Source organism: Cebidichthys violaceus, unplaced genomic scaffold (genome assembly GCF_023349555.1).
Source record: "Cebidichthys violaceus isolate CVI_PGR_0920_01 unplaced genomic scaffold, fCebVio1.0.p SCAF_1, whole genome shotgun sequence".
Classification (NCBI taxonomy): domain Eukaryota; kingdom Metazoa; phylum Chordata; class Actinopteri; order Perciformes; family Stichaeidae; genus Cebidichthys; species Cebidichthys violaceus.
Genome location: NW_027176262.1, coordinates 14,292,220 through 14,315,997, shown reverse-complemented (window position 1 = coordinate 14,315,997; position 23,778 = coordinate 14,292,220). Strand labels below are relative to the sequence as shown.

The 23,778-nt window shown below is 39.7% G+C and overlaps 4 protein-coding genes across 5 annotated transcripts; all 4 read left to right on the top strand.

Moving 5' to 3' along the window:
* The first annotated feature begins 666 nt into the window (after positions 1-666).
* LOC137891903 (P2Y purinoceptor 13-like) lies at positions 667-1,653 on the top strand. The gene has a single exon (XM_068736760.1). The coding sequence runs from the start codon at positions 667-669 to the stop codon at positions 1,651-1,653; it is 987 nt and encodes a 328-aa protein (XP_068592861.1).
* Positions 1,654-3,238: 1,585 nt separating this feature from the next.
* On the top strand, positions 3,239-6,194 carry LOC137873672 (P2Y purinoceptor 13-like). 2 transcript variants are annotated; one of them, XM_068711997.1, is made up of 5 exons: positions 3,239-3,437; positions 3,702-3,729; positions 4,360-4,561; positions 4,658-5,047; positions 5,210-6,194. In XM_068711997.1, the coding sequence occupies exons 3-5, from the start codon at positions 4,379-4,381 to the stop codon at positions 5,705-5,707; spliced, it is 1,071 nt and encodes a 356-aa protein (XP_068568098.1). In that variant the 5' UTR covers positions 3,239-3,437; positions 3,702-3,729; positions 4,360-4,378; the 3' UTR covers positions 5,708-6,194. The 2 variants fall into 2 exon arrangements, with proteins under 2 accessions (XP_068568098.1, XP_068568091.1); XM_068711990.1 differs by lacking the exon at positions 3,239-3,437 and having other exon boundaries at positions 3,458-3,729.
* Positions 6,195-10,262: 4,068 nt separating this feature from the next.
* Positions 10,263-19,419, top strand: mfsd1 (major facilitator superfamily domain containing 1). Its single transcript, XM_068711977.1, has 16 exons — positions 10,263-10,844; positions 11,031-11,083; positions 11,431-11,543; positions 11,633-11,675; positions 11,818-11,885; positions 12,174-12,282; positions 12,440-12,542; positions 13,092-13,190; positions 13,714-13,825; positions 14,848-14,904; positions 15,270-15,426; positions 15,908-16,005; positions 16,131-16,243; positions 16,373-16,420; positions 16,600-16,666; positions 17,689-19,419. The coding sequence occupies exons 1-16, from the start codon at positions 10,679-10,681 to the stop codon at positions 17,690-17,692; spliced, it is 1,410 nt and encodes a 469-aa protein (XP_068568078.1). The 5' UTR covers positions 10,263-10,678; the 3' UTR covers positions 17,693-19,419.
* An 869-nt stretch (positions 19,420-20,288) lies between these two features.
* Positions 20,289-23,167, top strand: LOC137880868 (cartilage intermediate layer protein 1-like). The gene is made up of 5 exons (XM_068722455.1): positions 20,289-21,329; positions 21,429-21,462; positions 21,563-21,598; positions 21,895-22,069; positions 22,687-23,167. The coding sequence occupies exons 1-5, from the start codon at positions 21,318-21,320 to the stop codon at positions 22,790-22,792; spliced, it is 363 nt and encodes a 120-aa protein (XP_068578556.1). The 5' UTR covers positions 20,289-21,317; the 3' UTR covers positions 22,793-23,167.
* Positions 23,168-23,778: the final 611 nt, after the last annotated feature.

The window sequence follows — 23,778 nt, the reverse complement described above, 5'->3', positions numbered from 1 at the left end:
AGTTAATAATGTGGTATTTATCAATGATAGATTAATCTGTGATGACAAAGATAACCACTACAATAATTATTTTCTTTCTGAAAGAAAAACACCTAATACAATGTATAATGATACAAGACAAGCATAGCATGCTTATGGTGTCAAATATATTGTTTCATTAGTTGAATTAATTACATCTTTATCCACGCTACCTTGTAAAGTAAATAATTAAAAATTATTTACTTTTTTGGTATAGGAAAATTAGGGACACCGATGTATGATGGAAAATATTGTATAAAAATATGCTACAAATGTATTTTTTTACCCTTCTATGTACATAAAAAACAAGCTTGTTCCTTTGCTTTGCCTATCCTGCAGCCTTGACTGGAATAAGTGACAGATAATGGATGACTGTATGGTTCCTCCATTTGACAGTAACCAACAGAGTAAGTGGGGAAAGTGAAGAAAACACCAAATTAACCCCAGTGATTTGCTGTTCAATTATTTCTATGTATTGGACACTATTAAAATCCTCAACTGTCAAATGATATTACACACATTCAGTGGGACTGTTTGTTTGTTAGAGCATGATAATAAATATAAAAGCATAATGAAGATGATGTTTCTTAACAGGATGAACTGTTGTTTCTAAAATCCAACTTTTCATTCTCCTCAGGTGCGACGCCAATGAATCAAACATCTCACAATGACTCGGGCATTGACAGCTTCATTTACAACCCAAATTTTCTCGCTGCTCTCTACTTTTTGATGTTCCCCATAGCTTTGTTGCTGAATGGTGTTGCCGCCTGGGTTTCTCTACACATCAAGGCCACCTCCAACTTTGTGGTGTACCTGAAAAATCTAGTAGCTGCTGACATTATTATGACCTTGATCATCCCAATCAAAGCTGCAAGAGACTTGCCAGGTGCGTCAAACACAATATACATACTCTCATGTTATCTCAGTGCCATTTTCTACAGTACACAGTACACATGTATTGCTCTGCTGGGCTTAATCAGTCTGGACCGTTTCTTCAAGATCGTGATGCCCCAGAGCAAGTTGTTTGGTCAGAATCTGACCTTTAGCAAGCTGATATCAGGCTCAGTCTGGGTACTACTGCTTGGAGGCACAGCTTTACCAAATATCATTCTAAATAACAAATCAGTGGCCAATATAACGGAGATCAGCACTTGTATGAAGCTGAAAGGACCGACTGGACTTATAATCCATGAGCAGATAGTTATTTACCTAAATGTTTTCTTCTGGTTTGTCAGTGTGGTCATTGTGGTTTGCTACATTTGCATTGCAAACAAGGTTATCCAGTCTTTTCGAAAATCTGGCAGCAGCAACAACCAGGGAAAGCGGAAGATCAAACTACGTGTTTTCCTAGTTATCATTGTGTTTTTTGGGTCATTCGGACCGTATCACATTTTTAGGATCCCATACACATTTCAACAAGTCAACTCTTCTTCCTACACTGGCTGCTCTATTTTAAGCAGCAGGTTGGCTAAGGACCTCAGCCACTGGCTTGCCTGCGCAAACATCTGCATGGACCCACTTCTCTACGTCTTTCTGTGTCGGGAGTTTAAGGAGAAACTGATGTCTATGATGAAAAACGTGTCCGTCTTGTTCCAAGAAGCCTCAGCAGACAAAGTAGAAGCCACTTTGCCGTAGAATGGAGTCTGAAAAAGGTCGTGAAGATGCTTTGTTGTGGACTAAGCTCAGATGTTATTGTTTTTATAGACTAAAAGTCAGATTATTGTTATATTGTTTTTATTATGTCATGAAGTTTATATCAACATGAAGTTGTTCTGTACTGTTTTGTGTCTTCTCAACGAGTCGCTATAAATAGCTTGAAAACCATTAACAGGAAATACAATAAGGATGGATGAGATAAACAGCATGAGACAAGAGGATGCTGTTATTAGATAGATAGATAGATAGATAGATAGATAGATAGATAGATAGATAGATAGATAGATAGATAGATAGATAGATAGATAGATAGATAGATAGATAGATAGATAGATAGATACTAACTTTATTGATCCTGCGAGGGGAAATTATTTTGTTACAAGCAGCAATAGGTTACAGAGCAGCAATAGGTCACAGGTAAAAAATCTTAATATTATATAAAAAGAAAAAGAAAAATACAAGAAAAATACACGTCACAATATATACAGTTATAATATAGTAAAGATGTTATATAAAACATTATGCTGTTTTTAGTGAACAAAACACAGTTTTATAATAGCTCTGCAAGTTCACAATCAATAGAGTTCTAGGAGGGAGACTGTAAATGAGGCTACCATGCAAAGCAAGAAAAGTTAAGTTAGATAACATTTGCATCTCACACTGAAGTCATATAATGTTTGTTGTGATGGTAAAAATGGGACATAAAAACAAGTACAGTCTGCTCTTTGTATAGAGAGTTGCTATAATCAATATAAAATAAATACTAAACTGAGGTATTATCTGCAGTGTTGCATATTTCCAACACAAGTTTTAGGATCAACACATTTTCGGTTTGAATGCCACTTCTTGTAAATGCCAGTGAGAAAATTCTTGAGCATACAGTTGAGCTTAATGTATGGGTGTAGAAACCACAGGTTTCTGTGTAAGTGTGATGAAACAACAACAGTTATGGTCAGAGGAGCTGATAAACTACGGTTCCTCAAGTGAACTCACTTGATGCATGCTCAACTAATGTTTTTTTTCCCATCGGACATAATTCCTGGCACAGATCCAAGCAAAATCTCACAGGAAATCATGTTGTGTAGTTCTCAGAATGCACAATTTTTAATCGAAACAGCACAAAAGAGGAATAAAGAAAGCAAAACGTTATCAATTTTCAGTGGAATGGAATGTTCAATCACTTATTAGTTACTCGTAGTGTGTTTTGCATTGTTAGAGACAATATGTGCTATCTCAAAAAACACTTACAGATGTATGTATGTATGTATGGTCTTAGTAGTAAATAAAAAACATACAAAATTAAATTGATCAAAAATACTTTGTTAAGAACTCTGCTGTCATGGCATAACTTGCATTTATGGTAAAATAGTTTAAGGGAACCAGGCAACACATTTCATGAGAAGTAGTACAGTATACTGTATTCACATCTATTCTTTGTTTTTTGCAGTGTCTGTGGTTAGTGCTGCTCAGACAGACAGATAGAGGTGGGGTAAATAAGCTGCAGGATGGTGGGTGGAGTGGTGGGGTGCAGGAGGTCTGTCGAGAAATAAGTCCATGGCTTTGGTGTTCGCCTGTCAACGACTACTGAGACTGACGCAAGCTAGCGGGGGCAGGGGGACTGGCACGGAGCAGAACAAGCCTCTGAGCAGACAATTGGAACAGGAAGCAAGGAAGGAAAGGGTCTTTCAGAAAGGAAGGAAGACTGGCAAACTCATTGGGATTGTGACAAGACAGCCACACAGTAGCTCCAGAGACCACCCATTGTAAGAGCATCACACATACACACTTAAAGACAGGGAGACAGAAATACAGAGAAAGAAAGACAGACCAATGGAAAACTTTTAAAATCAGAAGTACTTCTTAAGAAAAGAAAGTAACAGTAAGAGATTTGCAATTGTGGAGTTTTTTTTTTTTTAGTTACAGTTCCTTCCTGTGGGTAGGAAGCGGAAGAATAATTCACTTCTTCCTTTTCTATAAATACTGTTGATTTTCTTTGCTCCGTTCATAATTCTTCCCATGCCTGACAGTCACAGACGATAAGGACACAATAAGAAGGTAAGACTGACTTTACAAGTACATCTTCTACATAGATTACCACTCTAAACTGGGTACAAACATATCATTTGTTGTGACAGACCTAATTAACATTACCCTGTGCATTAAAACAGACAAAAGTTTTAGAGTATTGTATATCTCAGTTGCCATGGCACTCGCTCCTGGCCTCAGTGTTATTTTAAGCCGTTAAAGTTTTCAATGTAAAGACAGCACACTAGGCAGATATACTGTCAGACTGGAGGAGAATTCAGAATGTTAGTTAAAAGGTGCCTCCATCACTGTATATTAAGAATATCTCTAACTGTAAAACTGAATAAGTAGTCATACCATTAAGAATTCCTTCTTTAACTGTGGTCAAATGTAAAAGTTACAAAGTATAGCGTTTGTATAAAAATGAGTGTTTGTATGCTTCTTAAAGTGGCAGAAAGTAGCCTTTAGTTGTTGAATTCAGACAGAAAGAAACTTAGATAAAGTTGTTAAACCAAAGAAAACATTAAAAATGAACCCATAATCATACACAGCAAGTCAGCTACAGTTGTTTTTGAGGAATTTCTACACTGTTCCCTCTTTTCATTATTCCTATGTATCAATCTTACTCTCATTATCACTCCTCTTCTTCACCCCCCGAAGGTCCACCGAAGATCAGAAGATGAACAACAGCCTGTCAAACACTTCTATCAAGTGTGTTCGGGATACCAGTGTGACAGCTGTAGTGTTCCCCTGTCTATACAGCATCCTCTTTATAGTCGCCCTGATACTGAATTCCCTGACTGCATGGATCTTCTTCAGCATCCCCAGCTCCTCAACATTTGTGGTCTTTCTAAAAAATGTGGTAAGACATGGGGGGGGGGGGGGGGGGGGGGGGGGGTTGCTTTATACATTTAGTTGTCAGTGCAGAGCAACAAAAAAAACCTTTTTTCATTAACAGGTGGTGGCTGACCTGCTGATGACCCTGACCATACCTCTGAAAGTCTTAAGTGATGCAGGCGTGGGCTCTTGGCGAGTACGCGCCTTCTACTGCCAATACTCTGCAGTTTTATTCTACATCACCATGTACATCAGCATCCTCCTGCTGGGCCTCATCAGCCTGGACCGCTACCTGAAGATAGTAAGGCCATTTGGGAAGTGTGCCCTGCAGCAGGTTCGTGTTGGTCAGGTGCTGAGTGCAACTGTCTGGGCAGTCATGTTATCTTTGGCATTACCGAATGTTATTCTAAGTGACCAGCTGCCACAGTTCTCTGGAGGCAGACTGAAGTGCACCTCCATGAAGAGCAAAGCCGGCATCCTTTGGCATGAAGGTTTCAGCTATTTCTGTCAGGTAGATATTAAATAAAGGAATTGTTTTTAAATTCTGGGAAATCTGCTCATTAGAAAGAATGTGTCGCATACTGTCTATTACTTAAATATCAGCTAATTTAAATACACTGTCGTGAGAAATGCTGTGAGTCTTGCCTAATACTTTGTTGACGTGTGCTTACAGGTGGTTTTCTGGGGCACGCTGGCCTTGATGGTGGTTTGCTACACGTTCATCAGCAGGAAGGTTTATGAGTCATACAAAGCCTCCAAGAGCAGTTCTCAAGCAAGCAGTCGCAGAACCAAAGCAAAGGTCTTCGTGGTAGTGGGGGTGTTTTTCATCTGCTTTGCCCCTTATCACTTTGTCCGCGTTCCCTACACTCTGACCCAAATTGGCAGCACGGCGAGTCATTGCCAGGCTCTCTACATCGCAAAGGAAACCGCCCTGTGGCTGTCGACCACTAACGTGTGTCTGGACCCGCTTATCTATGTGTTCCTGTGTAAGGTGTTTAGGAAAAGACTGACAGCCGCAATCTGCCGTAAGCAAGTCCACACAGGTGCCATGGAGTCCACCACAGCGACATTAACACAACAGGAAATGTCACAGATCCCTCTAAGTAACAGGCTGTCATATAACAGGATGCCACAGGAACACACTGGACAATTTACAATGGGAAATCAATAACTGTTAACTGTCAAGGCATGATGAGACACTGCCTGAAAGGTTATTTTACTTGTAAATAGCATTTATTGTGATGACAGTAGTTGTAAAAATTCTCAACATCAACATCTGCTGAATGGACAATGTGACAGAAAAGACTCAAACATGTCTGGACGTGGTTATGAAGATTCATGCCAACAATGATGTGTTTTTGTTACAGGGCGCTAACTAACCATGTGCTTCTGACCCATGTTTGCTAAGTCATCCAACATGTTTCCTTAATTGTGCTTACTGTCATTTTCTACTTCCTTCTCTTCGCTAATCTCATTTAAACTGCACTTTCCCTTTCCAAAACTTTGGCAAAAGGGTAAACATGTTAGCAGCACATGTTCTCCAATGATTACAGCACACGCAAAATGTGACCAAGGACCGAGTGATAACAAAATGAGGCCTGCAATACACTGCTGACAGCTATAGCTTCTGAGCAATAAAAATAACATTATTAATACAATTTGTATTTTTTAATTGCATGGTGTTCAACTTTCATGCTAGAGGTTAGATTATTTACATGTGGATGAGGTTCAAAATATATTTTAAGGGGGAAGGACAAAACATGTGGTGAAATGGCATTTCTGATTACATCCAAAACAAAGACAAAGTCTTAGCCAGGCTGAGATGGCTGTGCAACAAAGGCAGCAAATTAAAAAAAGGAAGGCTAAAACCACCTTAACCAAGTTCTTCCCCAGTAGTGCCGACACAGACGTTGATGATATGGAACATACAGTACTGTAGACCATAACATGCTCAAACGGATGTTGAATATACCAGCAGAAGAAATGAAAGCACAGTTCATTGATTTGTTTAAACCTTTTAAAAACGAGGCCTATTTGCAGGCCTCAGCTCGAATAAAGATAAGAAATACCTAATTAATTGTATAAAAAAAAATAAAAAAATAAAAAAATAAATAATTTTTTTTTATATATTTTTGAGATGAGAAAAATCATGGAACTATCAGAATACATGTTACTGGTTCACATAAGATAAGGATGGAACACAGCAGAACTTGGAAAACTCAAAAGCTCGATCTTGAAAAACAGCACTTTTAGGGTATTGTTTTTTGGAAAGTATGGATATCCAAGACTTTTAATATGCTGGGCTCTTAGAACAACTGATATAGGCTCTATATACACAGCTATACATAGATACAGTGAAACATTTATGAAATATAGAGCATTTCAAATTAGAAAACTGATCAAATACTCCAATATTTGAATAAAAAAGTATTTTTTAAATTCAAAAACACTCTATATCACTTCTATGTATCACTCATGATGTTCATTGAATCAATAGACCGAAGATTGGACCTTTTTTGAGTGTTTTAAGCTCTTTCTATGCCCTTTTTAGTTATTTAGTTTAAGGTCAAATCCTGCTTCAGACTCTCTGTTCAGGGCTGTATCTCAGCCCCCCCTTCTCCGATTTTCACCATTGAGACATCCTTCGAACCGTAGGAGCCAATAGAATTGCCTGGAATTGAAAGCTAGATGATTGACAGCACTATTAGCCAATAAAGCTCAAAAAGGTCCAGCTCTGAAATCTGATTTGCTGAGCTTCCAACCCTCTCAAGAATCCGAGGAGTGTCGGAGAGACACGAATCGAACGGATTCACACGGAGCACCAGCAGCTGGACAAACATGCGTTGGAAGTACGGAGATATTCCATTTTTTCGCTGAGATTCGACCAAAAGTAAGTACAATATTCGATGAAAGCTGTGTGACTTTTTGTGTTCGAAGCTGAATATCTCTGCGATGGTTTACCGGGGAGAGAAATGGAAACTATGTCCGTAATCTCCGTCAGGCGCTCGTGCTTTTTCATGCTGCATGTTCGTAGGTAGCACGTTGCTAACGGAGTGTAGCAGCCTTCTTCTCCGGTCTGTCCCAGTCATATCGAGTATGATTTATGATATTTTGTTATTTGTTTGCTTGGCTGATGGGAGATGTGTTTGTCTCATGTAGAAGTGACCTAGTTCATGTTGTTCCCAGGACGCTGAGGTTTCTGCAGAACTATAACATCACTATATTCGTTCTTCGTGGGTTCTCTGCCAGTTACTTTTAACACAAAACTCTCTAAGTTTTGATGTACTCTGCGTCCAAATGGGGGACCTACGGGTGTATCTGGTAATGGGGGCTGTTTGTGGTTGCTGCCTTATGGTAAGCACTGAATGCAGATGATTATCTTTTTTGCACCCCTGGTGTTGAACAGTATCTCAGGCACTTTTGATAATGATTTAGCTACTGACTAACAGGAACTGCATGCAGACTCACATTGCTCTGCTTCAGATGTGGTGTTTGATGGAACCAAATCTAACATTGCCGAGCTAAGCTGCAAGCATTTGCAAGTAGGGCATAATCTTTCACAATATCACAGTAGCATCACTGCATCATTCATTTTTGAATTGAACAAGAGGAGAAAAGAATATATAGAACTGAAATAAATTGACTTTTTCCAATACTGCAACGCCCAGAAGACCGGTTTCAGGACATTCACAAACTGGTTCTGCAGGATTAATGTCACCTCCCACCTGATTTACAATTGTGTCTGCATGCGGGTCTGATTAATGTAATAATGAAATATGATCTTCTTCCATCCCACCCTCTGTCGGCTTCGACAGAATCTGATATTTGGGCAGGAAATTAATGAGCTACAGAGCGGTCGGAGAGGCGACTGCAGCCAGAGAAAGGACCGTTTGTCACCCTTAGATTAAATCCTCTGACAGATGACCTCGCAGTGGTGAATTATACGAAATTCTAAATGACATTCATGGAAATTAAGTAAACCCTGCAGATAATGTTGCCTTGCAGTATGCACAGACACAAGTTGGGGACGGAAAAGAGCCAGACAAATAGGGGGCAGGTAGGTGGGGGCTGACAGTTTAATGAGTCTTGATGAAACAAGGTGGTACAGTTTTCATGTCAGAGAAACCTGTCATGTCTACATGCCGGTGCTGCCAATCAGCAGAAGTTCATAAACTGTAGTGTGTCTTGGCTCGAAGCCTTAGAGAAATTGCTTATAGGCCGCTTATTAAAGCTTGGACTTTTTTAACACATTGTTCATCTGTTCAAACTTCCAGTGAGTGAAAATAATGAAATTGAAAAGGCTTGACTTACTCCACTCAAAGACTTTGAAATGGGGAATGTTTGTTTTGTGTCATCGTGGACATATTTATTGTTTAACTCAGAAACAGAGCTAGAATTCAACAACATGCAAGACTTTTACATTCTTAAGGCAAAGAGGACAGAAAAGCCAGCCATGTCTTAAAATATGCAATTATCAATTTTGGCCACTGGGGGGGAGTATATAGAGTTTATACGGTATATATATGCACACATGTCTGAGTCTTTGCAGCTTTATGTTTTCAAACTTTACAGGTTACTTGTTTTTTGCTGAGCAGGTAACTACAGTGGGTTCAGAGATTGCTGCTGCTGAAAACAGTGAGAGCAGTGAGCCTGTACCATACAGTACGCTCATGTGTATCATACAAAAATAAAATGTTAAGTAAACTTAAAGGTTAAATGAGGGTAAGAAGCTCAGTTGATCATTTAGGGTAACAATTCTCTGTGGGTTTTTATTTCATTTTATTACACGTAACCAAAATTAGTGACAGAATAAATTCTTTGTTTGTGCTTTAAAAAAAATAAAAACTGTTTATCTGCCCTGCTTAAAGCAAGCTAAACTTTGTCAAAGTCGTATCTAGATGGTACCCCACAATTTTGCTAGATGGTTAAGGATATAGGCATTAACCTTGAATAGTTAAGGATCAGGCACTGACCTAGAATGGTTAAGGTCAGGATAAGTCCAAGGGCTGTGATTCTTGCCAGAGTTTGGGCAAGTTTTCGCAATTGGTGGATTAGCATCTAGACTAGTGCGAACATATGGCTTTTTCCTAGATGAACTGCACGTAGAAGAAGTTTGAGGGCTTTCTGTCAGAAATCTCCTAAGGTCTAGTGAGGCAATAAACTAATTGGTTAGGTTTAGGAAAAGTTAAAAAAAAAAAAAAAAAACTCTTTGCCAGAAAGCTCTGAAGGCAAACGTCTGTGTGAGGATGCACTATGAGCTCGATAGGTATCAGTGGAAAATAATTGTTTGTTCATTTTTGGCCAGTACCTGATGGCTTCATCAAACTTTTTTCACGTTTCTAAATTCAGAAAATCATTTTCTCTGTAATCTGTAATCATTTACAAAAAAGTAAAAAGGTCATCTGGTAAATGGTTGTGTGAGAGACTGTAAGGGCTTGAAATAATGTAAATACAAATGGGACAGCCCTTTTTAGTCCCTGATTCCAGGCTCTTTCCTCACTAGATGAGAGGTAATGTTAAATAATCAATTTACTCGTTTTTGTCAAAACAGCTTCAATGACTAAATTAAATGTTTGATTAATAAATCTGTTATGTATAGTCTCAGCTTTCATTCCTCTGATTTCATGGTTTTATGTTCCATCTTTAATCCTTAATGTTTCTGACTAAATGTAATTTGACAGGCTGAACACCCATGTGCCGTGCTCTTTGTTTACCTTTTTTTTTTACGTCTCCATGCTTCCACTGGTAACCCCGTGTTTTAACGTCACATTGCTACGAATTGTGGGTAATTCCACTGGGCTAAGTCTGCAGCAATGTGTTCATACGGAAAGGTTTCATGAAGGACTCACAATATCTGCGAAAGAACCGTCAAACACTCGATGACTTGACAGCGGGACAGGCCTAAAACCCTCACGGACTTTACGGGAGCGCGCCTCAAACTCCGTAAATGTGGAGATTCGGTTTGGGCCTATGGTTTGAACGTGTCGGTAGGCACGCGCCCACTTAAAACAACGGACTATTGGGGCTACAAGCTACAAGGCTAACATCCACGTGACATTCCTGCCGGATCATGTGATCGACCTACATCCTGCACACTCCCGTCGACAACTTTTCCTCCCCAGCAAATCCCAAACAAACGATCATGGCGGATTATGAAGAGCGGCAGAGCCTGCTGGGAGATGACGAGGGGTCGTCCGCGGGCGGACGTACAGCCGGAGGACCCGGCAGACCGATGCCGGCTATCTGCGACCCCAGCCACCTACTGCACCGAGTGGTTGTCCTGGTGTTCATGTGCTTCCTGGGATTCGGTGAGCAGTAATGAGCCCTTAACTTTCCCCCAAGCTGAGTAGTTATTGTAGAGACGTGTGACTAAGTTCTGTAAAGTACATTCAGTTTAAAGAAAGCGTTTAGTGTCGTTGCCCAGCATGTGAAGTTATATAAATGCAGTAGCATTGTTTATGTCGTCTGTTTTTAACATAGTTAATTTGTTCCAGGAAGCTACTTCTGTTATGACAACCCGGCTGCTCTTCAAACTGAAGTCACCCAGGTAGTTCATCCTCTGTAGACGCAAAGTGTATGTTTCACCATAAATTCAACATAACTAGTTGTGAAAGTCAAAATCTGCATAATAATTCAACCAGAACAGTCAAATGAACCTGCTGCCATTAGAGGGTTTTATTTGTCCACAAACACACGCACACCCATGTTTCAGAACTATATTTTAATGGTTGAAATGACAAGAAGGAGATGTACTTATGACTTCTGGTGACTAGTAGTTCTTTTGATTACCAATGTTGAATGCACTTATTGTAAGTTGCTTTGGATAAAAGTGTCTGCTAAATGACTGTAATGTAATGTAAGAATCTGATGAGCTTCCCTCCCTGGATTTGCTAGGACCTGAACCTGAACACTGCAAAGTTCATGCAGCTGTATGCCTGGTACTCGTGGCCCAATGTGGTGCTCTGCTTCTTTGGGGGATTCCTGCTCGACAGGGTTTTTGGCATCAGGTACGAAGAACAAAAAGTCACATTTTATTTTGACTCAGCATAAGTGAAAGAGTTGTGTAGCTTTTGTGCTTAATTCATTTTTTTTATAGACTGGGGACCATCATCTTTTCACTCTTCGTCTGTGTTGGACAGGTCGGTTCACTCTGAAATCACGATTACTATACAATAAATACTATTATTTATTTATCTAAATAGAAATTGATCGGTACAGAAAAGGGATGACAACTGGATCATTTGCTTTGTTGTATTTGAACTTTTCCTCTACTCTGCACAGGTAATATTTGCTACTGGAGCTCTACTGAATCGTTTCTGGCTGATGGAAGCTGGACGTTTCGTGTTTGGGTGAGCAAATCATTTTAACATTGTGTTAAAAGCTATTCATTTCCCAACATAATCTACCAGCATTACATACCAGGGGATAGTTTTCTGCGTCCTTGCGTATGGTACCACCACTCATCCGGTATCTTTCACCAGAGCAGTCTCAGAAAATCTGAACTTAAATGTCCAATAGTCAGCCTAGTGTGTCCCTAAATGAGTCAAGGACCTTTTACAGAGAAAAGAAAATCTTAGCCTCAGGTTGGCCTCATACTGTCGAGTATCTTACGCTCCCTGTTTTCTTTTCCTGGGCAGCATTGGAGGAGAGTCCTTGGCCGTGGCCCAGAACACCTATGCAGTCAACTGGTTTAAAGGAAAAGAGCTCAATCTGGTGTTTGGCCTTCAGCTGAGCATGGCTCGCCTGGTAAGTACACTACCAATGTAGCGTAACATTAAACATGCGTTCAAATAACATATTAATGCTATTCTTTTTACTGTAGCCGTGGTGAAGGAGTCCTGCTATACAAAATCCCATGTCATTAATGCGTCGAGTGCATTCCCCCCTCCTCTCTCGTCTCAAGGGCAGCACAGTGAACATGAACATCATGGGCTGGGTGTACAGCAAAGTGGCAGACCTCGTCGGCTCTCCTGGACACACCGCGCTAGGCGCATCGCTCATGATAGGTGAATATCGTACGCTTTTGCTTTAGCCAGAGGTACGCACATTACTCAAGGGAAAGACTTAAAATTGGCAGGTGTTGAACATGAAGACTCGGGTTACGTGTGCTTCGTCTCCGCAAGAGATACTAGATCCCGTCTCTGTAACTAATGATCTCGGGTAACACGGGCCAGCAGAGACGAGAGAGAAGTGGTATGGAGAACTAAAAGTGCTGATGGCTGCCGCAGATGAGTCACATGAGTTAGAAGAAGTGTCACTTAGTGTCACTGTTAGTGTCACTATAGTTTTCTCTGGAGGGACATCTTAGCTGTGCTAAAAGTGCTTCCGCTTTTGCACACGCTGCAGTTGTGTGCTTTCTTTTAAAGTGTCTCCACCGGCACCGGCAATGTGACATTTGAGATTCATATGAACAATAGAATCAATCGGCAGTCGTCAGGCATCCTAATTTGAACTCCCTGATAATCTAATCACTGAGTATAACTACATGGCCTTACTTTCTTTTTTGTCTCCTCAATATGTATTTATGTCTTTTAATTTCTTTTTTTTCTCCTTAGCTGCGGTTACCTGCCTGTTTTCGCTCATGTGTGCCTTGGTGTTGGGATTCCTTGACAAAAGAGCAGAGAGAATCCTCCACAAAGAAAAAGGCGAAACAAGTAATGTATTCTAAGATTGTCTTTCTTATCTCTTGTTTTTCCTCTTTGGCCTCGTCTGTCAATAACTAAAGAATGCTTTAATCAGTGTGGACCATGACATGCTCTAAGTTGTATGTAACTCTTGTTTTTATGTACCTGAAACTGCCATGCTGGCAAGACGTTTCAACATCTTGTCTTCACAGCCCACAAATAGTTTGTCCAATGCCAGGGAACATGAGTTTTAAAATTGAGTAACGGAAAAAAAAAATTGAAGCTTTATTTTTGAGTAAGTATAATAATTGGCTAAAGAAATACTATGGGCCTATTAATCCCAATTAAGACTGTAAAAACCGTGGGATGATCTTGCACCTCAAACGTAGAGTGTGTCTCCCTCTAATGGGAAGAACTGCTGGGATGGTTAAGAATATTGGCTGCATCTTGAGTTGATTTTGACAGAAAAGCCACTCTTCTTCTTCTTTTACAGTTGTTGAGAGCAAACGATGCTCTGTAGCTGATCTGCACGTGTGTTAATTTTGCATATTAGGTGAGGTGATCAAGCTGACAGACGTGAAGGACTTCCCCTTCCACCTGTGGCTCATCTTCATCATTTGCGTGTGCTACTATGTTGCCATTTTCCCCTTTATTGGACTGGGACAGTGAGTATTGCATCAGGGCCACCACACACACACACACACACACACACACACACACACACACCCACACACACACACACACACCCCCCCACACACACACACACACACACACACACACACTCCTCTAGTGGTCCTCACACATCTTTACATCACTTAAGTAATACACCCAGAACTTTGGAATTTCTTTAAATTTGGCAGAAACGCCCACCTGGACTAAAGGATAACGTGATTAGAATGTGTTGGTCACTGTGAGCTCACGAAACATGTTTTTGGCCATAACTCAGGAATTGATATACTAATTATGACAACTTCACTCAAATGTCTGATGGGATGAAATCATGCCATTTTGGACAGACATAAACATCAGTATTTAGCAGAGGGATACAACCATGAGGCGGTAATTGTAGCTTCTCTACAAATCTTTTACTCCAACAGAGAAAATTGAGATATGTTTTAATCACAAACTAATTCTGAAAATAGGGGCTTTTGTATTCTAAAACGATGGAACACAATTTTTCGTTTAGTGCTGCTTGATGAAAATATCTTGACAATTACTTGTCATTGAGTCAAGAAAAAATGAATTCACCTCAAGATGGTGTAATGCTTAAATTGTCTGGTGTGGATGAAATGGAGAACCTCCATTAAATCCGTACGATGCTTGTGTCTGAGACAAGACTCACAATGCTGCGTTGTCATCGAACCACAAAGGGAGGGGGGGGGGGTCAGAAATGGAAAGAGGTCTGACAAATGGGTTTGCAGTGAAAGAAACCAATTGAAGCTATCACAACCTGCATTTCCTTCTCTGAAAGGCACTCTCAAATCACTTAGCAACTGACATGGTTTTTCCACTAAGGGCCAGTGCTTACAGAGCAAATACTTGTTATGCAAATTGGGCAGAAAAACAAAGTATGGAAGACCAAGAGCTACCTGCTCCAGGAGTCAACTGGATTCCTCCTGCTGTTGTGGTCACATCAGTATGAAGCCTGAGCGGCCCTCTGTACAGTGACCGTGTCTTTTTATTACAGAGTGTTCTTCATTGAAAAATTCAACTTCTCCCCAGCTGAAGCCAGAGCTGTTAACAGGTAACTGAGAGTCCATTAAGACCAATCTACCTTAAGGCACTATCACCACTATAGTCTGCTGCTGCTGATGAATCTCTCATTTCCTTTGTGGGCTGCATTTTCTTATTCTAATGGATGACTTGTCAGATTACTTTTCCAGTGTTTGAGCTGAGAAATATTCAGCTACCTGATATTGGGAACATGTTAGAAGACGACTAAAATCCCACACGACGTAAACCAAATAACACGCAAAGACCGACTTTTTTCAGATACATTTTCTTAAGTCCGATTTCGCTCATTTAAGCAGCTAATTTTACAGTATGACATTTAGATTTGTCTGTATTCCAGTCCTTAACAAATGACTGGCCCTTGTCTGTCTGTCCCAGCATTGTGTACATCATCTCAGCCCCTGCATCTCCACTTCTGGGCTTCATGGTTGATAAGACGGGGAAGAATGTGATTTGGGTCATGATTGCCGTGGTCGCCACACTCGCCGCTCACATGATGCTGGCCTTCACCTTCTGGAACCCATGGATCGCCATGGTAATGCCCCTGGCAACCTTCTCAGAATACTCCAAACTAAATCTTGTTTTGTATATTTAGAAACAGTTGTGGGATGAAGGAATTGTAATGTCGATAAATGTCAGGACATTCACTGGGGCTGTTTGGTTAATAGTGGGTGTGGATACAAGTTCCTTAAAAAACAGGTGAATTTAAAGTTGTGAATGTTTGTCCTCCACTGTGCAGACACCTAACTTGTTTTAATTTGGAATGTTCTTACAGTCTTCCTTGGTAGACATAATAGTTTGCATATAAATAAATGAAAACTGATTGTGTTTCTATTTCATTAAAAACTACTATATTAAGATCTGGCTGGATAGCAGTGGGAGTTAAATCTGTAATTGAACACATGGTTTTCTTTAAGAATGGAATGAATGTATTTTTCTATCATACCCAGGAATTCCGAGAGAGCCTTGAAATGTTTAAAGCAATGCCAGCCCGTGTGTTTTCTCTTGTTTTCCAGTCCCTGCTGGGTGTCTCCTACTCCCTTCTGGCCTGTGCCCTTTGGCCCATGGTGGCCTTTGTGGTACCCGAGCATCAGCTGGGGACAGCCTATGGCTTGTATGCACCTCTACTGGCAATGTTATGACTGATCTCCTACACAGTCACGGTTAAAACAAACACAGTTATGACTGATTATTGTTGTATTGTATCGCTCTGGTTGATCGTCTGCCTTCGTCCACCAGCATGCAGTCCATCCAGAACCTGGGCCTGGCGCTCATTGCCATGGGAGCAGGAGCCATCCTAGACACAAGAGGATACCTGGTTTTGGAAGTCTTTTTCTGTGTCTGCATCTGCTGTCAGTATTTTCTGTCTGTCTGTGTGTGTTTTTGAGATAGCAGCTTTTCCAGCTCCTGTTAGGCGCCTTTGAGTGACAATGTCAGTGCTTTTCCACATTGTCTCCCCCCCCCCTTTTTATTTCTTGCAGTAGCACTGATGGCAGTGGTGATGCTGTACTTTGTGGATTACCTTAGAGGTAAGAGAAGAGTGAAACCTTGAACTCTTCGTCACTTCTGTCACTCCTCTCTGCTTCCTGTCTTTTTTTCCTCCAATATACCGCTCTCATTCCTTTTCTCCCATGCCGTCTCTTCACTTTACTTTGTCACTCTTCAGCCAACTCCCGTCTAATCTCTCCGTCTCCCTCTCTTGCTCCAGGAGGAGATTTGAACCGGTCGGCCGCAGCCAGAGCCAAGCTCCAGAAAGAAGCCACTTCAGACGCAGAGTGAGTAGCACTGACCCTTCACCCTCCATCACTGCTTCTCCACCTACTTACTCAACAATAAGACCAGCATCTCAGAAACATAATGAACAGCCCACTCGTATAAGCAAGTGGTACAGGCATATTTTGGAGCACTTGTGAGAGCTCCTGCACTAATTGACTCTAGATGTGTCCTTAGCTGAACTTGCTGCAGTCAATTTACTGAAATTGGTAGATTTTCTAATCTGTAGCTCCAGCTAGATGAAGATAAATGATTGAAAGGATTGAACAAGATTCGTCTAGTTACAGTAAAATGATTTGTTACACTTCAATCACATGACTTGTTGCAGACTCAAGTTTCTTTTGACTGTATTAAAACTCCTAGATTTAGGGTTCAGGAGTGTAAAGAATTGATGAGTTCCATTTTTATGGATATGTTGCCTGATTGGACTTTGATTTATTCTTGAGTGGTTGTAACAGCAAAATTGCTCATGGCCCTTCTTTTAATAAGTTACAGTGTGTTTATCATCATCAGTCAATGTTGATTTATTTCCAAGTATTCAAATTTAAAGAGAACGATTTATTGTTTCATCTGGTCGATTTTATGGTTCTACCTAACCTATTACACAATAGTAATGTGAACTAAAAGGGAACTCATTCTAAGGGCTGCTTTGAAACAATACTTGTTACTGAAACAAGACTTGTTGTTCTGCAACATGATGGAGGAAATGCATGCTATATCAGCAGACCGAGTGGGTACATTTATTTAGGTCGCATGTCCATGACACACCACCTGTGGTTGGTATATTGTGTGTTTGACAGATAAAACCAAACCACATGTTCTCTCTGTGGCTATGAATACTTTCTGTTCTCATTATTGGCATGAGAGTAGACACAATGAGCGGGAATTGATGCTACCTCTGTTTCTGTCTCTATTGCTGTCCCTCTATTCATTTATGTCTGTAATCATATGTTGTATATGGCTTATGCTGTGTGAAAATACGGACTAATATTTTCTGGTCCGTTCTGTGACTGATATTTTCCAGATGAGGATTATGAGGGAACACACGAAGGCCACCCCAAGAGCTGTCAATCAACTGCCACAGGGCGGGACTGCACTACTGACAGCCCAGTGCTGTCACCTGTGGCTCTTCCCGTCAGATCTGACCGCCTGGTCCCGGTTATTACATAACCAACCTTGTACTAATAGCTTATTATGTCATTATCAGGACACTGACAAAGGACACATCTCAGTTTGGACTCCACAGTTCCTCTCTGACCTCTCATATTGGCTTCATCTCCTCCAATATTCACTCTCCACTGTGTGTTTTTATTCCCCTCCGCCTGTGCGTGTGCATGTCAAAGTCTCGTCAGTTACTGAAGAAAGTTAAGATGTTTCCAAAGTGTTTTAAACAAAAAGATGAGACTCATATCCTGTAGAAAGGTGCCTATTTATGATAAATAGAGCTTGATTTTATGACACGCTAATTCAACTCACTATATAAGATTCATCTATTAATTTAATTGTTCTAAATGTAAATAGAGTAATTTTGTCAGCATTCGTAATAATTGCCAACCAAAATCCTCCTTACTGGGCTTTCCTTAGTGAGTTCTTATTCAATTTTAATCATATGCGTCATTGACCTTCAATGGTGCAAAATCTCAAAAAGAGCATAGCTCTTTATTTTTTAAGTCTTTATTGCTTAATTCTTTTATTTCTTAATTCCTTTTTCTGCTCTTCGCTGGTTTCGGGGTGCATAAAAATTTATTTTATGTTGCATCATCAAATGGTACATTATTATAATGATAAAAAAGATAAGAAATATAGAAAGGCTTTAGAATGCATTTCTCCATGTAATGATATTAGCAGTTTCAACTTTTTACAAACTGTTTTATAAAATGCGACCTTTTTAACGAATCAGTTCCACTTATGAATTATGTTGTGTAGATTGTCTTTTGCTCTTTTATCAAGCTCAGGTAATTAACTTGTAAGCGCTGCCCCCAAGTTGTCGCTTGCTTCATCTAAACGGTGAGACGAAAAATGAATGCACTGTTTTTAACCCTCACCATTCCAGTAATGTAGAAAAACATGTGTCTCCCTGTGTTCTTATCACTATCTTACTCACTACCTCAGTTGGGAAAATGTCATCAAAATGTTAAGAGTAACTTAACGCCCCCTGAAAATTATGATTTTTATGACCTCCCAAAGTTCAACTTCCCACTTTGTTGCGGTGATGTTGAAGTGTACTCTAGGATGTGTCCGTACACTGTGACATCACTGTTTGGTGGTTACAGGTGCAAAAGAGCACACTTTCTGAGAATACCTATAAGTGATGTGATGCACTGGCACAGCGGAAAAATGGAGTTTACACTTCCAACCACAGAGAGTAGAACTCTGCTTTCCATTGTGGTGTTGAGTTGCTCTTTAAAGGCCAGCACGTGTAAGAAGGCCGTTGTGTGTGTGATCGCACATTAAAATGACCACACTGTCATACAGCCAGAATCCTGCTGCGCTCCTCACCGGTCGCTCATTTGCACTATGGCGATGTGACAGCGGGGCGGTCTTTGCTTAACTGACAATGTTTGTGTTAAATTACCAAGTGTTAACTGTTATTGAGCTGTCTACAAGGAATGACATGATTGAGAAATTACAGAAGATCTATTGTACAATCAAAGATGGAAAGGTTCAAAAAATGTCTTTTTGTAGAACCTAATCACATTTGATACAATATTAATGGAACAATGACATTTAATTAAACGTACATTTTTGAAAGCCTATAAAATCTCTTTTACTAACTTTTTTTCTGGAGTACTCATCAAGGCTGGGTGCACAGGTATGCGCACACACACACACACACAAATGCAAGCACTTTACAAAAGCTTTTGTGAGCATGTGGACCTGCACAGCATCTTTTACCAGTTTGGGGATATGAGCTGGTGGACGCCCCAACGCATATTCTGTGCTCTTTTAATGGTAACAAAGTTGAAATGCTGCACTTTTGAAATATGATATTCATCCATCCACCTATCTCTCTCAATTCAATGTGACTTTATTGGCATTAAAGTTTGTAAAAACAATTTTGCCAATGTATCAAACACAAAAGTACACAATAACATAAAAAGGAACAGAACAATAACACATTACAACTAATATGATATATTTTTATAGAGGTCCTTGAGGGGTCGTTAAACTCTTTGAAATCTGGGATTACAGAGTTGAAGAAGTCTAAATAAATGTTCCTTATTTCATTACATTTTAGGAGCTCTCTTTATCTCACACACATACAGGCAATTTCAAAAACGTTTGTGAGCATGTGGGCCTTCACAACATGTTTTACCAGTTTGGGAATATGATCTGGTGGACCTCCCAACACATTCTGTGTGTTCTATTGAGCTTCTCAGCTCTTTATACGGTGATGAAGCTGAAATACTGCAATCAGAGAATTTTGAAATAGGATGGGTTTTTTAACCTATTGTTATTCTATCTATTAATATGTTAATCATTGTTATGGTTCTACAGCTGGCAACTTTAGAGTTAACCGCTGTAAAACTGTATAATTCAGCTGAATGGAAAGAGTTCTTTCCCCATGGATGGTTCGGAGGTCTAACCACAAGTCAAAGGTTTAACGGAGTATATATACTTCACACAAACTGGACAGCTCCTATCAGCTGCACATCATCTCGTCTGCACCCCCCCTTCACAGGTGTCCTTTTTTCTGGATGGCACAGAGGCACCAGGGCCTGGTCCCAACACATAGAAGCATTAAAGTGACCAGAGAAGAATGGTGGCGTTGCACAATTTATGTCCAGCCGTTGTTTTCTCATTAATTGACTTTATTCAGTCTCAACAAAAACAATGCAAAATGCCGTGCGCTCTCTCATGCTGCCCGGCTCCTTGGAGCGCACGCAGTCCAGCGTCCACAATACAGTCAGACTCTGACAGGCTGGTGTTACTGTCTCTCTGTCCTTCTTGTGTGTCACAGCCACCAGAGCTCCAGCCTACTACTGATCAACAGGGCAAAGGATAAATAGCAACAATTAACAGCTTTGCCAATTAAACTCACCCTGGCACTGTTCCCCTGAACCACTCCCACACATATCTCCCCTGAGCACAGATCATGCCCACTACCACAGTCTTTCTCAGTTTTTTAAATAGCTTCCAAAACCACGTCTGAGTGGAGAAACGAGAGAAACAGGAGAAACAGAAGAAACAGGAGAGACAGAAGAAACAGGATAAACAGGAGAAACGAGAGAAACAGAAGAAACAGGAGAGACAGAAGAAACAGGATAAACAGGAGAAACGAGAGAAACAGGAGAGACAGATGAAACAGGATAAACAGGAGAGGCTTGTTAACCCACATTGAGGTTCTATAAAACCAAGCTGTTCAGCTGAGAGGTACTGTGGGGAAGACTCTTGTTTCTGCAGAGAAAGGTAACGTAATGTTTCTTCTGAACTTACGTTTTAGAATGTATTCTAGTGTCATAGAAACTCTTATTTAACAATGTATTTCTTTAAAAAGTGACAATTTAAAAAAATGGGACTTTATGTTTAAATGAAAATGTATTTAAAATTGAGATGTTAAAGAGAGTAAACATTTGGTAATGCACAATTGTATTCATATTCCTAAATGCAAACAACTTTCCTTACAGGTTTGAAGGTCCAGTATCTCCAATCATGATCAAATTGGTAATGTATTATGTTGTTTTTTTTGTCAATGCAGCTTCACATGTCCTGTATGCAGTATGCCATATTCTGTGATTGTAACCCTCTTGTTTTCTTTAATAGTTAAGTGTTGCCATTTTTGCCGGATTCTGCTTTGGTAGGCTCATCTCAATAACTGCAATGGTTAAGATCAAATGTACACAATTTGACTACTCTATAATCAGTAAACTCTATTTTTCTTAAATTACCTTTACCAGCAAGCAACCGGGCTTACTTCATTCCAGTGGATGATGGTAAGAGATTATTTTCAGTGGCAATCCTGATATTTAAAGTACAGACCAAACCATTTATTGGTTCACTTTGTACAGAAAGGTCATTCATTGTTTGTTTTGTTTTATAACTCCATTCGCCATGGCCTTGCTACTATCCCACCCATATTCATAAGCAGATTCTACATTTTTGTTTTAACATTTATTTCATCTGTCTGGATATCTATCTTTTACATTTGACCAATAATAACCTGTGCAATTACTGAAAGATGTCAAATGTCTTGTTGGTAATTTGTCTAAATTCAAAAACCTTTGTCCAGTTTGCTGGACAGGCTGGTTTGACAGAGATAACCCCAGTGGAACTGGAGACTGGGAGCTTTTGAGTAACCTGAGGACAGACTACCCAGGACAAATCTGTAAGAGACCCTGGAGAATTGAGGCTGTTACCACTGACACAAATACCCCAGCCACCCAAACAGGAGATGTCATCCATATGTAAGTTGCCTCATAGGGAAATACTTTAAAATTGTGCTACCAACCACCAAATAATAAATCCATACTTCTCAACATTAAAACTTCTTTCCCAAAGTTTCCAAAACATCAAGATGTACTGCCTGGAGCTGCTGCTTAAACAGTGAATAGAAACTAGATGCACATTTACATTAGATAAGATGTAATTTTAATGAACCCCACGAGGAAAAGCTAATAGGCACATAATGTCTAAAGGCTTTAGCTGAGCCTTACTTTATTCTTGTGCTAACAGCTTTGTTTGAGATAACATTCTATGTGGTCTGGAGAAGAAACGGTTATAACCCAATTTATTGGTCTTCCTTATTCATGGTTACTTTCTTTTAATTTTGTTGGCTATCTAAGATATTTTTAATTTGAAAAGAACCTTCACCTGGCATCAAGAACAAAATGAGAAAAAAAATGACAAAGATATTTAATTTGTTTTGCCCAACAGTACTTTCATATGCTAGATCATGTTTTTAACAATAATGTATGTCTTCAACATTTTGCACCACTAAAATTAAGTTCTTGTTTTGTTTCAATATGGTTTCCTTGTTTTAAATATTATATTGATTCAATTTCTGCTTGGAATCATATTTCAGCTACAATTCTAACCAGGGATTTGTTTGCCGCAATACCGACCAGAAATCTGGGATGTGCCGTGACTACAAAGTCCGGTTTGTGTGCTCATGCTCCGAAATGACCTGACTCCACAGCAAACACGCTGGATAAGAAGAGACAACGTTCAAATTGTGATCATTTGAATTTTTGTCAGATTTTTCTTTCATGCTATATTTTATTTTTTAGTTTGCCAGGTGGAGGAAGTATAATAGGCCTTTTTTGCAGCAGACATTTTGACTTGTAGGAAAAGCAAAGGACCCTGAAGCCTGTGAAGCGAAATGGAACTCAGCCATAGTTAATTCCATTATTTAAGCTTCTGCTTTTGCCATGCCAAAACATCTTGTGGAAAAAGGCCCATTATGTGCTTTATCAGTCTATGTATTCTCTTTTCTTTCTAGTGATCATGAAATCATTGTCTTGTATTGTAAGAAATCAATCAACAGTAAAAAGCAATAAAACTACCAATGAACAGCAAATCCATTTTGTCATGAAGTTTTACTTAACAACTTTGCCCATTTTATTAGGAATTTATTAGCAAGTTATGATTTGGTGTGTTTAGAACAGATGGTGGGAGTATATATATATAGTTATGATATACAGACAGTAGGATGTATAGCAGTTCAACACTAATGTTAGATGTAAGAAAAACATACAGTATGTCAGTGAATCTGTATTTCTAATCAACACACCTGTGCACCAGCAGGCACAGTTAAAACTGTAAATACTTTAAATAAGAAAACATTTCCATCATCTGCTGTGTTAAAACCTTGTGTACTTTGGGTGTTTCACTAATGCTTGCACTGCATCGATATTTGTGCCCTTTGGTGGAAACCCGCTTAAAGTATGCTTGTCTGTCCTCCAGTAAGACCATGTTTCAGTAGGCAAAAGAAAAGACAGGAGGAGGAGAGAAGGAGTAAACTGAATCTGGGGGAATTTCCCTCTTCACTTTTTTTTTCGGGAAAAAAGTGGATAAGTAAAATTAAATTTGAACTGAACAGAAGTACAACCAAAGTGTTGAAGTTCAGCACATTATGGTGTTCCATTAATCTACCAATATTCCATGGCTGTGCAGG

Coding starts and splice junctions, on each gene's coding strand:
- LOC137891903 (XM_068736760.1), top strand. CDS start 667: ATGAATCAAACATCTCACAATGACTCGGGCATTGACAGCTTCATTTAC.
- LOC137873672 (XM_068711997.1), top strand. CDS start 4,379: ATGAACAACAGCCTGTCAAACACTTCTATCAAGTGTGTTCGGGATACC. Junction 4,562..4,657: donor TGGTCTTTCTAAAAAATGTG/GTAAGACATGGG, acceptor TTTCATTAACAG/GTGGTGGCTGACCTGCTGAT. Junction 5,048..5,209: donor GTTTCAGCTATTTCTGTCAG/GTAGATATTAAA, acceptor GTGTGCTTACAG/GTGGTTTTCTGGGGCACGCT.
- mfsd1 (XM_068711977.1), top strand. CDS start 10,679: ATGGCGGATTATGAAGAGCGGCAGAGCCTGCTGGGAGATGACGAGGGG. Junction 10,845..11,030: donor CATGTGCTTCCTGGGATTCG/GTGAGCAGTAAT, acceptor AATTTGTTCCAG/GAAGCTACTTCTGTTATGAC. Junction 11,084..11,430: donor TTCAAACTGAAGTCACCCAG/GTAGTTCATCCT, acceptor TGGATTTGCTAG/GACCTGAACCTGAACACTGC.
- LOC137880868 (XM_068722455.1), top strand. Junction 21,463..21,562: donor TTTTGCCGGATTCTGCTTTG/GTAGGCTCATCT, acceptor TACCTTTACCAG/CAAGCAACCGGGCTTACTTC. Junction 21,599..21,894: donor CTTCATTCCAGTGGATGATG/GTAAGAGATTAT, acceptor ACCTTTGTCCAG/TTTGCTGGACAGGCTGGTTT.